This window comes from Hydractinia symbiolongicarpus, chromosome 6 (assembly GCF_029227915.1).
Source record: "Hydractinia symbiolongicarpus strain clone_291-10 chromosome 6, HSymV2.1, whole genome shotgun sequence".
NCBI lineage: Eukaryota > Metazoa > Cnidaria > Hydrozoa > Anthoathecata > Hydractiniidae > Hydractinia > Hydractinia symbiolongicarpus.
The window spans coordinates 31037228-31052276 of NC_079880.1; the positions used below are offsets into that span (position 1 = coordinate 31037228).

General features: G+C 37.0%; 1 protein-coding gene across 1 annotated transcript; it reads left to right on the forward strand.

Moving 5' to 3' along the window:
• Window positions 1-252: 252 nt before the first annotated feature.
• LOC130648295 (uncharacterized) lies at window positions 253-5307 on the forward strand. The gene is made up of 3 exons (XM_057454334.1): window positions 253-1526; window positions 2353-3044; window positions 4993-5307. The coding sequence occupies exons 1-3, from the start codon at window positions 605-607 to the stop codon at window positions 5173-5175; spliced, it is 1797 nt and encodes a 598-aa protein (XP_057310317.1). The 5' UTR covers window positions 253-604; the 3' UTR covers window positions 5176-5307.
• The last annotated feature ends 9742 nt before the right edge of the window (window positions 5308-15049 follow it).

Below are 15049 nucleotides of genomic sequence, written 5' to 3' on the forward strand. Positions count from 1 at the left end.
GCATGGCCCTACTTCTGTGGCGGAACCTCATCACCAAGTGCCTGAAAATAAATTACATCCTCTATACTTGAAGAAATACATCGGAGAATGTGCTTCCAAGCTAGCCCTAGATGAGTGCTATAGTGAAGAAACGAGAAAGTGTTTTTTGATGTTTTAAAAGCCGACACTAGATGATGCTAGATACACCTTTGATTTTATTAAAGATGTTGTAGCCAGTTTTAAAAACAATAGCGAAGAATTTTGTGCCTCTTTTTGCAAACGTGTACAAATTTTTAGTTATAATGACTTTTGTTTCTCCAGATTCAGCGACATTTGGATGGTAGGTCTATTATTTTTTGGTTCATCAAGATATCATTTTAAGCAACAATACGTAACCAAGCAATGAGTTTAGTGTTTGTTAGAAATGCAACGTCCTAAAAAATGGTGTTAACTTGAACATAAAATAACTTTAAACAAAAAAAAAACACGTGTCTTAGGTTTTAGTTGAAACAAACACATTTAGCAAAACAAAATGATTGCAATTTAACAGAAACAAAGTGGCAGAAAGTTCGGGAACCTTAGTATAAAATTTTATTTTATTTGAAATTTGGGTTGTGTGGCGAATATGAAAACATTTCTTAAGTATTGCGTTTTTGTTTTTTACCTTCTTATATCGATTTATACCATCTATCATGTTATGACTGGAAATGATATCACTGGATATAAGAAGGTATTACTAAAGTATGCTAAAAAATACATAGAGGAACAAAATAGAATTGTTAAAAACGAAAAGAGAGTTGCAGAATCAAGGGATTTTTTTAACGACAAGTTTAAAATTGTTTCGCCTGATAAACAGTTACAAAATGAGAAGGAAAAAGTTGAATTACCAAAACATGATACTAATGCAGAAAAAAAGAAGATCGAACCACCAAAACAAGATTTAAAGATAGAAAAAGAATTGCCGAAACAAGATACTGGAACGGAAAAAGAGAAAATTCAATTCACAAAATCTGGAACTGACCTTGAAAAGACAACAATTTTAGAAAACATAAAAGATAAAACAGATACTCTGAATAAAGAAGATAATAAAATACAGAAAATTCGAGGTTTCAAAAATCTTGATTTAAGAAGAAACAACTACCACGATTATACGCCACCTTTTAAATGCTCCACATTGCATTGGAGGGACATTATAGTTTCATGTAACAATAACATCAAATGGGAATTAAAATCTGATAACAAATCCGAACATACAAGCGTGCAAAAGAGTAAATTTCTACTCAACGCCAAACCATCCAAAATTAAAAGTTACATAAAAATCATCACGTACTACAGTAACGGTAAAAAGAAATTCATTGGTGGAGACTTCTGGTGGATGAATGTGATTGGTCCATCATCATTTCATGTTGATTTGAAGGACAACAATGATGGAACGTACGAAAGTTATTTTAGTTTTGTAGAACCTGGTAATTATACTGTCACGGTTGAGTTGATCTGGAGTTTATGTGATGGTTTAAGAAACCCTCCTTCGTGGTGGTTCAAAAGTGGTAAGGTATATGTATGCTGTAGCCTAAAATATTTATTTTACTTATAAGATACTAGTCAGTGGGCCGTGGATAAATCTTCGGGTTTGCCCATCCTTTAATTTCCGCATTTTGTGTGTCTCGTCACTGCTGTTACCATTTTGCGTGACAGACAGACAGACAGAGTATTATAATATAGACTAGTCGTTAGCCCGTGGAAAAATCCACGGAGTCGCCCGTCCTTTATATTAACCCGTTGCAACAAAGTGGACAGAAATACATCGCATTTGGTATTGATGCGCATTTTAAAAATTTCGTGTTTCCGTTACGGGACACGGCTTTCGCGGACAAACAGACAGACAGACGACGGCTATTATTAAAGGGACTAGTCGTTACCCGTGGAAAACCCACGTGGTCGCTCGTCCTTTATAGATAGCTTTTCGTGTTTCCGTAACACGACGTTTTTCCGCGCACAAACAGGCAGACGGAATACGGGTATTATTAAAGAGATACATATCGTTAGCAAGCTAATTTCAATCTGTTAGTTTAAATCGATTGTTGATACTTTTCTGACCAAATAGCAACACAAACGTTTTATCGAAGTACGTGCCCAATTTTTAGACAAAAAATTTGACAAAAAAAAAGTTTTAAAGCAGAACATAGTGGTTAAACTTGCTTGCCAGTTTGTAAGCCGTTCAATACAATTTCCTTATAAATGCAACTATAAATAATTTCAAAAATATTTCCCTGAATTTGTTCATAGAATAACGTGTGAGTAGTTAGAGAGTTCGAATAATTCTGCACAAATGCTTATTTTTAGTGTGTTAAAATTTCAGGTATTCTAATTTAGGTGACGATCAAGGCAAATATCAAAAGCGTGGATCATTAGGTGTGGACACATATATTGGACAAAAAAAGTCATTCCTTTTTACAATACTTCAAGGTAAAAACCAAGACGACATTTATGCACGGGATATTTCTGGTCCCAATCAATGCCAACCAATCAATTCACACTGTGGTTATTGGAGAAACGACCAAGAATTCGTCACCTCCGGGAGGCAAATTAAACCCGAAATACCAAAGAATAAGAAATTACCAAGTCGCTCAACTATATACTTTCATGGTGACTCGTTACAGTTTAGATTGCATGATTTTTTTCTTAGTCGACCAATTTGCAAGGAACTGTATCATTGTAATCTGACTTATACATGGGTATACCCAAATCCTCCGTCGAAACACATCTACGATGACAAAGACTTTAACAAAACAATAATTTTAGAATCAATTCGGAAAGTCCTCCTTCATCCTGATGTGTTGGAGAAATCCAGCGTTGTTTTGATAAATTTCGGTCTGCATTTAATGATGGATATTAGTTTTGATGAAGCGGTAGATGTGTTGGAAGATTTCGTCCGACTCGTTCAAAGTTTAAAGACAAAACATAGTGCAAATTTCCCAAGAATTGTTTGGAAAAGCACTACGGCTCCTTTTGAAAGAGAAAGATACAAGTATAATGAAGATCATAGGAGGTTTTTGACGAAACAGGTAGGGAGTTAGTATTTTTATAAACATTTTAAAAACATTTTAGCGTGTAAGAAATAGGTGGAGATGGTTGATGACAAGGGGAAAATCTTTCCCTTATTATCCATGTTTTCAGAGGCAAGATGATAAGGAAGAGGGGGCTAAAAATGAAAAAGAGACTGTTTGCCGCTTTATTTTGTCACGGATTAAAGTTGAAATTTTAAGTTTAACTACAAGCTTTTTTGATTATTATATCCTCACTAGCCGGGAGACCTGACGTCGAAACGCGGGTTAAGCCACAAGTAAAGGCGTGACCTAACGTTAAACACTCCGTGGAGCGCCTAATAAGAGCCGTAAACTGTGTCACACGGTGGGCGCTTTAGTACAGGTAACAGTATGTCGGGAATGAAGTGGAGAGCATATACTATTAAAGTGTTGCGACTGTAACATATTTTTAATAGCTGAAATAAAAACAGAGTTTACAAACTGTTGTTACTCCATTATAGCAAGAACAATCGGCAATATTATTTTATTTTGCGGAATAAGGTTTTCTGAAAGTTGAAAAATTAATCGTGACACTGGACTAAGCGTTTAGTGCAGTTAAAGCGTGTTACATAGACGTATAGGGATAATACCCTTTTGAAAACAATTTTCTCATCGACTTTGTTTAAATAAAAATACAAGAAACAGTCCATTGCTAAGACAGGACTGAGCGGTTAGTCCAGGTGAACAGTGCTGCACATTTGTACACGTGTGATTCCCGAAAAAGTTAAGAGTTAATTGTCACAGTTGGCTGACCACTTAGTACAGGTAAACCACGTCGCACATGCGTATAGGCGTAACAGCCTTTTCCAAAAAAAAAACAGTCTGTTGTTAACACTAAGCGCTTAGTAGTTAAACAAAGTTAAACAGGCGTATAGGCGTACTATCTTTTTCCATAAAAACTTCTTTGCAACTTTGGTTTAAATAAAAACACAGGGAACAGCATGTTGTTACCCATCAAGCTAAAACAATCGCTCAGGCATTTATTTGGACAAAAAGTTTTCAGGAAAATAATAAAAGCCGTAACTACCTAGCTAACTGCATTAAGCATAAGAATTATTATTTAAGAATATTGTTATACCCAAACTGCATTTTTATACTTTCACTTTTTAGCCAAAGAATAGCTAAGGACCTAGCTAAATAGCCACAGCCTCAACATAAAAAATAAATGGTAGTTAGGATAAAAAGCTTTTATACCATACAGAATAGAAATAAGTAAGGCTGTAGTTAGCTAGCTAGCCTTTAAAATCTTCGTTTCTAGCCAAAAATCCTAAAACTGGTGCGAGATTTGTACATGGCTAAAAAACGTATCAATATATTTATCTTAGCATTGAAAACTAACAGAAAACAAATAATACAAATATATGAAGTTTTCAGAAGACAAAAAAGTCGAACAGGCCAGGATTGAATGGAATACTTGGTATATTACGCGCGAGCGGTAAAAACAAAGTCGGTAAAAATGTATCGCATTTGGTATTGGTGCATATTTTAAAATTTCGTGTTTCGTAACAGGACTCGCCTTTCGGGGACACGCAGACATACGATGGCTACTATTAAAGAGATTATCACTTGTCAGTGTTTAAAAGAATGCAAACGTTTCAATCTTAGACCTACGATAGGTACACTGGCTGATATTTTCTACTGTATGCGCATTTCTTCAGGCAAGAAAGTTGGCCGTAAAAGTATGCATCTCTAATCAAAATTCCTTCTTTTGGGCAGACTAGACTCTGAAACTTGACGACAAGCAAGAGGTTCTAACGAGCAGCGTATGCGTAAAGAACAAATAAAAATTCATAAAAATACATTGCGGTTTGAGTGTTACGCTATGATAACATTTTCAGATCTCAACACTGATACCCTGAGCGAGTACCCTAATGCATGATTGTAATTGAAACAGGTAACAATATAGCTCTTCTGTTTGCTCATTTAGAGAAGCATTATGTGGAACGCTTATTCAAGAGAAGTACTGTGTAATGCTAACATTCCCATCTTGGACGTGTACTATATGGCTGCATCATATATACCTGGAACACTTGATGGGGTCCATTATGTCGGTCACGTTTTTGAGAGCGCGGCTGCAGCTTTTGAATCTTTCGTATTAAACAGTTTGTAAAAGGAAGTCTTTTAGTTATGTCAAAATAATAATTAACTTATTAGAAAAACTATTTTGAAAAGAAGAATTGAGATGTGGTAGGAATTGTATTCAAGGTGTGAGAATTGTTTATAATATATATTTACTCACCTAGGAGTCACTTTTTGATGTTGAAGAAAACGTAAGAAAGAAAGAAATTGTTGTGTCTGTGGGATAAAGATTTAAAACTAAGTGCCTAAACGCCTCAATAAATATACCTTAAATGATCAGAAGTAGTACGGAGTGCTCCAGATCACCCTTCAGAGATATTACTAACACACGCAGAATTGTGTGTGTGTTTATTCCCCGCCATCTTCATATAAAATTAAAACGTTAAACGTTCGAATAATAAACAAAGAACATTGTGCCATTTAGATTAAATAAACATTCATCTAAAAACATCGACCAGGTGTCAAGAAACTGTATATGGCAACTCATTTTGTTATTACTAAGAACAATGCAACTTTAATACAGAGGGGAGGGCTAAGATACTGTGTTTGAAATAATTTTGTTAATAACAGAGTAACCGAACGCCACTGAAACTTCTGCTTACTATTATCTTAGAATAAAAAGATGGCAAAAAATGTGTAAACATATTTGCAGAAAAAACGCATTTCTAAGGGCACTATCTCATACTGATTTATTGTTATATTAGTGTTTTTATTCACTATAGTTGTAAGTTGAAAATGATTAAACAATTGACATTATTGCTTCTTATATCCTATGATCGCCCCAATAACTTAGTAATTAAGGCTTAATGTCATTAGACTAGAATTTGTTTTTAAAAAAAACAGGAACAGGGGGGGATAAGGGAGGTAATAGTTATAGGCTAAATGTATGTGTAAATTTCTTACATCGACCCATTTCAACTTCACTATAGATCTAAAAAAAATACCCAATTCTTCTGCAAATAAGCTCAACCACTTACAAGCTCATGATCTTTCTGAGTTTTTAGACGCGTTGGTGGGCCTATCCATGTATAAAGGTCAAATGAACTTTGGTAGAATTTTCCGTACGAATTTTCCCAAATCTGAAAACTGCGGAGCATGCGCATTACCTAAGCCTTCGTTACAATTCTACTTTCTGTTATCGTTGGCAGTACCTTGTGTCGCAGAAAAGTGTTCCATAGATAAGCTATTACCGTACGGTCAAGGAAACATCGAGGAACAATAAAAGCGCGGAGGAGCGACTTGGAGTTGGAATTAAAAATTTATGCAGTTTTTATACATTTATACAGTTACATTCCAGGTGTTTAATGCAAGTTAAGACCACTTAACTCAGCTTGGGTTGTCATTTTGATTTCGCGTTGCTTTTGTCGCTTTTGCTTCTTAGCACTTTTAGTCATACACCTAAATCGCTACATGCCGTCTTGTTTGTTTTGATGCTAGTGGTGCTGGAAATTTTATTGTAGAGAGTTTTTATCTTCAAATATCTTACGTTGGATGAAGAAAGGTTGTGTTAAACACTTCAGCATGCACAGGTTTAGTTCATTGTTACCGTTTTTGTTTTTATTTTGTTGGGTGGATGGCGTTCGCCGTCAAGGTTCCCGATCAGCAGCACCCATCGAAAACGTGGAGTCAAGATCACTGGATGAGTGGAATGCATTGCCTGCGCAAACGCTAAGGCTCGTATGTCATGCCTTAAACTTGGTGGAGAGTGGCTCGCCTAATATACTGGCCAGACGACTACATGCCTTCTACCATCCTTCAGCTTTCGACCATGTGACCTCTTCTAATGCTGCGGTAGTAGTGACCTCGTCACAAGCTTCTCCACTCCACGGACAACCGCCAGTAATTTCCTTTACTGCTGCTAACATGGGGGCGGTGTGTCACACAACTGTTCCACCAACAGTGGTCACGGCAGCAGTAGCCGTAATAACTCCTGAACCAAGTCGCCTGGAGAATAACGTATCTGGACTTGTGAAAACAACGGCACATTCTGTGCCTCAAGAACTTAGTGCGATTCGCCCTGCAGCTTTGATTCAGGTGATTTTAATACTAACTTTAACACCACAGCTAATTTTTATAACGAAAATATTTCTATAGATAATGTAGATCGGACTGGAGGTATTTCCCGCGCGTTTCGACAAAGTCTTTCACAGGCAACTCCAGCACGCGCGACGTCCCTGCCCGCTTTGCCACAAGCAGTTATCGATCGCATTCGAAAAGGGTGAGTATGTCAATTTTGACCAATTGCTTCCTTTCACGGTTCCATTTGGTGATGAATTTACCCTGAAGGTCTCTGGTAGGTCTAATCCCTCTGTCACCTTGGTGCCACAACAAAACAATCGTCCTAAGGTTAGTGATTTCTCCTAATGGATGGTTGCCTGGAATAATTTTATTCAGGCCTTTTGTTTCTTTTTTCCTCACCGGGTATCCGAACTTTAACAATATCAGGCATTCATGTGCGACTTTGCTTCCCAACACACATTTTCCGGCTGGTCCACATACGATCGGATGTTTAGGTATCAGATGGCCTTTAATTCTAACTTTTCTTGGAATCGGCTCGATGACGATTTATACAACCGCCATTTGCGGAACGCTCCACTGCAAGTGCTCTGCTATCGCTCCAGGTGTGCAGCCCTTTCGTGTCCCCCCCAGATTTCAAATTCATTTGGCTCGCAGCCCTTTCGTGCCCCCCCCCCCCCCCCCAGAGTTCATACAGATTTCACAAGGTTCAGTTGAACACAATACAGCCACCTGCAGATACTTTAACTCAGTTGGTCACTGCACCAACCGCCAGTGCCGTTTTGCCCATCAGCGTAATTTGTGTGGAGAGGCCCATTCAGTTTTACAATGTTCCAGCGTAAAAATTAAACCAAATCCACTGCCGTCTCTCAATGCCCCATCAATGTTGCTTATTTTGAGTCGCTTTTGAGGACCCATCCATGTCAATCGTTAGTTTCTTTTGTGGTCTCAAAGCTTTCTTCAGGTTTCGATATATGGTACCAAGGGCCACCCATATCCGCTAGGCAGTTAGCAAAGAACTTACACGTGGTCATACGTCTGGTCCATTTCTCGTACCACCAATACACCCATTTCATTGTTCTCCACTTGGTGCTGTACGCAAAACAGACGGCAGCTTTAGAATCTACTTGACCTGTCGTCCCCTAGAGGTGTCTCAGTAAACGAAGGAATCTGCAAAGACGAATTTTCGGTAAGGTATTCCAGTTTTGATGATGCCGTCAAGTTTGTGTCCTCCTAGGGCACTGATGCCTTTCTGAATAAAGTAGACATCAATCATGCGTTTAGGCTTTGTCCTGTTAGACAGAATCAATGGGGTTTATTGGGTCACTGTTAGCAGAGATGTTATTTTATTGATACACGTCTTCCTTTTGGTAGCCGTTCATCCCTTTCTTTTTCAACACGGTCGCAGACTTGTTATGTTGGATATTTATCGTGGTCTTAGGGATTCCCTTTGTCTTTCACTATCTTGATGATTTTTTAGTCTGTGGGAAATCAAGAGAAGAGGTTGAGACACTAGAAGTGCCTTTGGCCGACGACAAAACAGTGGGTCCCGGAAAGTCACTTACATATTTGGGAATTGAGATTGATACATTGCAACAAATTATTCGGTTACCCACAGAGAAGTATACAGAGTTACAGGATAATATGCTAAGCTGGCACAACAAGAAAAATTGCACCAAACGCGAGCTCCTCTCTTTAATTGGGTTGTTAAACCGGGCAGAATGTTTTTGCGTCGGTTGATTGATTTGTCCACTTCAGTCTCTTGCTTGAACCACCACATTTTCCTAAATGCCGAAGCTCAGGCAGACATTAGATGGTGGTTGGAGTTTCTTCCCGAATGGAATGGGGTAAGGCTCATTCAAAAACAGCCGGTTACAGCAGCCGCTTTCTGCCTATATACAGATGCCTCAGGTATAGGTTTTGGAGCAGTGTATAAGCACCGTAGGTTTTCATCATCCTGGACGAAGTCACTTTGTCATTTTCACATAAACGTTCAGGAACTTTTTGGCATTGTAGCAGCTGTCACGACCTGGGGTTCTGAATGGCGTAACCAACAAGTAATATTCTATACCGACAATGCATCTATAGTCCAAGTGTGGAAAACTGGCACTTCCAGAGACAGGGAAATAATGACCCTGATTAGATATATGTTCTTCTTCACTGCTCAACAAAATGTTAATATCTTGCTGCAATATATTCCTGGTCACATTAATGTAGCCGCTGATCTCCTTTCTCGATTACAGGTTCAACGCTTCAAACAACTGTTCCCGTTGGCAGATCCTCCACCCACTCAAATCAATCAAGGGGTTCGGACAATCTTTCCCTAGTGGCTACGCATTTTTAATCACAAGCCTTGGGTCCAGCTACTAGGTCGTCATATGGTGTTGGTCTTCGTTCCTATGAACGGTTTTGCTACCACTGGTCGCAAGCTTTGTGGCCTCTGTCAGAAGATGTTCTTTTAGCCCATACGGCGTCTCACAGCACTATTTTGGCTTATTTAGCTAACCTACAGTTCCATTCACTTATGCATGGTTTCAGTGAACACATTAGGGTCATGAGTCGACTGTTTTACACGTTACGGGGTATTAAATGAGTGCAAGGTGCTTCATTCTCCCGACCACGTCGCTTACCTCTTAATTGTAATCACCTGTGTTTAATCCATTTCAGAATTGAATTTTTGCAGTTTTTACCCAAGGATCGTCTTTTGCTCACGTCAGGAACCGCTTTGGTTTATTTCGGTTTACTACGCTGCTCTGAGTATACATGTTCATCTCGTCACCAGTTTGATGCGTCCACTGACTTGATGGTGCACAACATCACTATCTCTTTGGATCGTACCATTATGACAGTCACTCTGCGTTCATCTAAGACAGATCCGTTTCGTATGAGGATGTACGAAGTAGAACATCCTCATTGCTAACATAATCATGCCATTTGATTTTCAGTATTCTTCTTAGGTGACGCTGTTGTACAGTACGCAATTAATTGATGTTTTTGCGATACAGTGTCTAAGTCTCATTGCCATAGAGAAGCAAAGGCAATAAACATTGATTTTTGTAGAGATAGTAAGATCATGCGAATCAAAAACTTCATTTCGCAAACGACCATATGCAGATGAGACCGCCTGAATACAAACACTCAGTTCATCTTTCATCAAGCAGTTTCTGGATACAAAACTGCCAAGGTACTTGAAACGCTTGATGTTAATAAGTTCTATACCATCAATAAAGAATTTACACTCTTTTCCAATGCCCATGGTTTCAGTCTTACTGATGTTAATTGAAAGACCCATCCTTTTCTTGACATTTCGTTGTAAGCTATCAAAGGGACTGCAAATCAAAGGATGAATTGCTAAAAAATAGCTATATCGTCTGCATATTGTGCTTCCCTGATAAAGTCAAGATAGCAACTTGATTTAGTTTTAAGTTCTTTAGATCGAACATCGCTATTGTCAATGAATCACCCTTCTCAAAAACATGCTTTAGATCATCTTAATTCTCCACCATTGCATGAAAAAGAATTATTACCTCAACACAAACAAACACACACAAAAAAACAGCAGAACAGCACACAATGTTTCAAAATGATTTAGCTAAGAGAGCTACGATGTTGATAAATTAGGTCGCAGTGCGTTAGTATTTAGCTATCCAATCTATTCATCTGATTAAACAATCAAAAAACTAGTCTTCAAAGCGCCAGTTTAAGCCACAAGTAACTGTGTGACCTGGTATTGAACGCTTAATAAAACTGTAGTGCCACACATCCAGGTGAAGCTCTTTAGTACAGGTATACAGTATGTCGTAAACCAAGTGAAGCGCGCACACTGTTATAGTGTTTCAGGTATTTTTCAAATAATAACTTTCCTGCTACTTTAGCTGAAATAAAAACACTGTTTACAACTCGTTGTTATCCTGTCTTAACGAAGGCAGTCGACCATCCTTTTTCCCTTTTTAGAAATATGTTCCCGGCAAAAGTACAAAAGTGAATTTTACTCCCGGGTAAACGCGCTTGATACCGGTAATGTCAAAAATCCGATGGATGTGTCACATTATACTTTATTACAACTTTAGTTAAAGAAAAACACAGGAAATAGGGCGTTGTTACCCCGCCCAGCTAAACAATCTCTCTGCAATTTCATTTTGCAGAATAATTTTTACGACTGTAATAAGAGGTGCAGCTACCTTACTGCATTTAGCGTAAGAAATAATGATTGGGAATTTTGGTGTAGTCAAATTATCTACTTTTACTTTTTAGCCAAGATGTAATAAGCAGTTTAATAGCTAGTTAGATAGCCACAAACTCAAACATAAAAATTAATAATTTTGTCCAGGATAAAAAGCTCTTATACCAAACTGAATAAAAACTTGAAAATAATAGCAACGAATAATAATAGCTAGCTAGCTAGAGCTGGATATAAGCATGTTCCCTCCAAATCTACGTTTGTAGCCAAAATCTTGAAATCTGTTTAAGATTTAAACATGGCTAGAATGCGTGACAAACTTTTTATCCTAACATGCAAAACATATAAAAAGCACAATGCAAAGATTCTAGAAAAGAAAAGGTCAAGAAACGACCTACAAACTTTCAAAATGGCCACCATTACATTAGATCGTCCACCAAGCACGCCGTCATTGCTAAAACTTACTCAAAAAAATGAAAAGAATAACCATGACAACTTCGTAACAACGGCATGAGTGATAGCAAGTGTGTTGGACGCTAAAATGATTGGGAAAAAGCTCGCGAGCAGCGTTTCAAAACAAAACGCATCGAAACAAGAAACTGGGTACCCCTGTTAAAGATATAACGAACATTGTTTATGTGGGATAGTTCGATATCAGCATCCGGAAAAACAAGTGCCTTCTCCCCAGTTACTACGCCATTCAATGGCAGCATTTACAATTTTTTCTTTATTATCGGGTATATTATCTTATCCTTTGTCATAAAAGGTTTGCGGAAAGGTATTAGATGAAGGAAGCAAATTCAAATAACGTGATGGAAGATAAGTTTGGGCGCGACTAAAACCGACATTCAATTTCCTTATTTTCTAAATAACGTCTACAAATTAAATACTTCGATCGGGCCAAAAATATATATTTAAGCAGAACAAATATTTTAAACATGGAAAATAAAATTCTATCTACAAAACGCAATAGGATATGTTTTTTTAAAAATTTTATTGACTTTTAAAGAATACGACAGGAAAACCAGACAGAAAAACTCTACAAAATATTAACAAGAGTCCATATCAAACTCTATTTTTGTATGGTTTTGAAATCTTGTGTCAAATCAGGGCGTTATTATATCCTAGGTAGCTTCAAAACGCCCATCGATTAACTGAATAAAATATTCTGATTCCGAGGACCGTTCTTTAAATATCAAGATCCATCCACTCAATGCAACGTGATATTTCAAGTGAAATATTGCTTTTATCTGATTTTGTCATTCACATGTACGCAAATTAATCACGTTGTGGAATAATAAATAGATATTGGATGAAGTAGAAGCGCATCTGATATTGAGTCGAATATCATCAAAGCAAGACATTTCTAAGTAAAAACAAAAACAGACAGTCAAATTTTGGTAGATGATTTAATTTTTCTGATCTGTCGTTGTCGAAAAAAATAACGATGGAATCAGAGATACTGAAAATCTATCTGTTTATTTTTTACAGTTGTCTATTTTCTTCGCGCTCTTTAAGTGAAATTAACAAATTGATATTATTTGTTCCCGGTGGCATAAAATAAACAAAAAACTTTTTGGCAAGAATGACATTGAATTTTACGGTTTGTTTAAATAAATTTTTATTTAAGTTATTTTACTTTCAAAGCTTTTGACAAGACATTTCGTAATATGGAGCGGACGCCATCTTCTAAGATTTGTTTTTACTCTTCAGCATTTTCTACTCCGTCTAAATGGGCAAAAGTGTTTTCCTTTTTTCGCGATTTCGGATACAAATTGAAATATTTCTATGTACTCTGGAACAAAAAGAAAAATTTCGAAACAAAAATTAGACATTACTAATGCGTGTTGTGCCCCAATTTGTAATAATTGCCCCAACTTGTAATACCTGCTCCACTTTGTAATAAATTTTGCCCCAACTTGTAATACCTGCTCCACTTTGTAATAAATTTTGCCCCAATTTGTAATTCCTGCTCCACTTTGTAATAACGCCTTGCCCCAATTTGTAATAACGCTTTGCCCCAATTTGTAATAATAGAGTTCCTCCAATTTGTAATAACGCTTTGCCCCAATTTGTAATAATAGAGTTCCTCCAATTTGTAATAACGCTTTGCCCCAATTTGTAATAATAGAGTTCCTCCAATTTGTAATAACGCTTGCCTCAATTTGTAATAAGTCAAAACTGCCCCAAGTTGTAATATTTCCTTTCTCGAAAATATTTACTTGGAAAATCCATTGTAAAACTTCGGGAGGGAAAAAACTTGCCTTTTTTATTGTTAAGAAAACCTGGTACAGGACCAGTCGCAAAAAAAAACTTTAGTTTATTCTTTTCATCTTTTGCACCGACTGATATTAATAGAAATAAATAAAATCGTAATGCATAAAAACCAGGTTGCGTCGCAATGTTCAATGTGTGATTTAATGAATTTCAGACAGGGTATAGTGACATTGGCGTAAACAACAACATTAACGATGAAGTTACTTTTATTCTTTCCTATCTTGATATCTTTAACATTATCGAAATAAGACATACACCTGCTTGGTGACGAAGAATAAGCGGCGATTGTCAAACTTACAAGTGGTAGATTTAACACGCCTGTAAAAGATAGATCAAGGATTGAGAAAAAGCGCTGTTGTGAAATTTTGGAGATCGAAGGAATATTCACGGTAGATGAAAGTGGACATATTTTGTTATACGACAATAGGAAGGTATGGAATCATTATTTATTATGAATAAATTTGTATAAAACACGAATAGCATTAGAAATAAAACGAAACAGGTTGAAAGACCTTCAGCTCAAAACCAAAGTTGTTCTTATGATAATATGAACAATTTTTGTTGTCAAAGATATTCAGTTAGTTTACGTGCATCATTTGTACAAAAAAGTTGTTTGGACGTGTTTTTTGTTGTTGCACACTTTTTTCGTTTTTTATTCGTTTTTATAAAACAGTGTTTTTTTGAAGAAAATGAATGAATGATGTCTAGTATTTTTTTCTGGTAACCTGGTTCTCATCATCTTTTTGCAAAAACACGCGTAAATAAATAAAAAATCAGTAATATCTCTTTCACAAGCTCTGTATTCTCCTATAATAGTCTTAGAAAGTATTTATCAACGTAGTAACAACGCAATGTTTGTGGGCGATGGAATTTTGAGTCCTGTTGATTATTTTTAATAGTAAATCAGGTGGATACAAAAAACTGTGGACTCGAGCGGCTGATGGCTATGCTGGACTGAGCAACAAGGAAATATTAAAGGTAACTGGAAATGATGAAAAGTGTACCCAGTTTAGTGTTCGGTTCACGAACAAACTGAGACCTCGACCTGGTTGTGTGAAAGACGTACACGAACAACACCAGATTGATTTAAGTTGATCTGAACAAAATGAAAATTGACCATAACGGGAAAACCTATCGCTAGATGCTTTCACTAATGGACGTATTTTCAAGATTTCATTGGCTAGATTCACTGGAACGAAAACTATCACGACATGTAAAAAGGGAGATCCAAAATATCTACTCTATCCATGGCGAACCAAGTCGTCTTCAGAGTGACAATGGAGGCGAGTTTAAGAAAGAAGTTGCAAGATGTTGTCGTGAAAAAAATAACAATGATAAGATCGCGGCCGTGCCACCGACGATCACAGGGAAAAGTTGAAAGGTCTCATCGAGTACTACGAAGCAAAATTAAGTACGATTTGTTGAGTCAAAA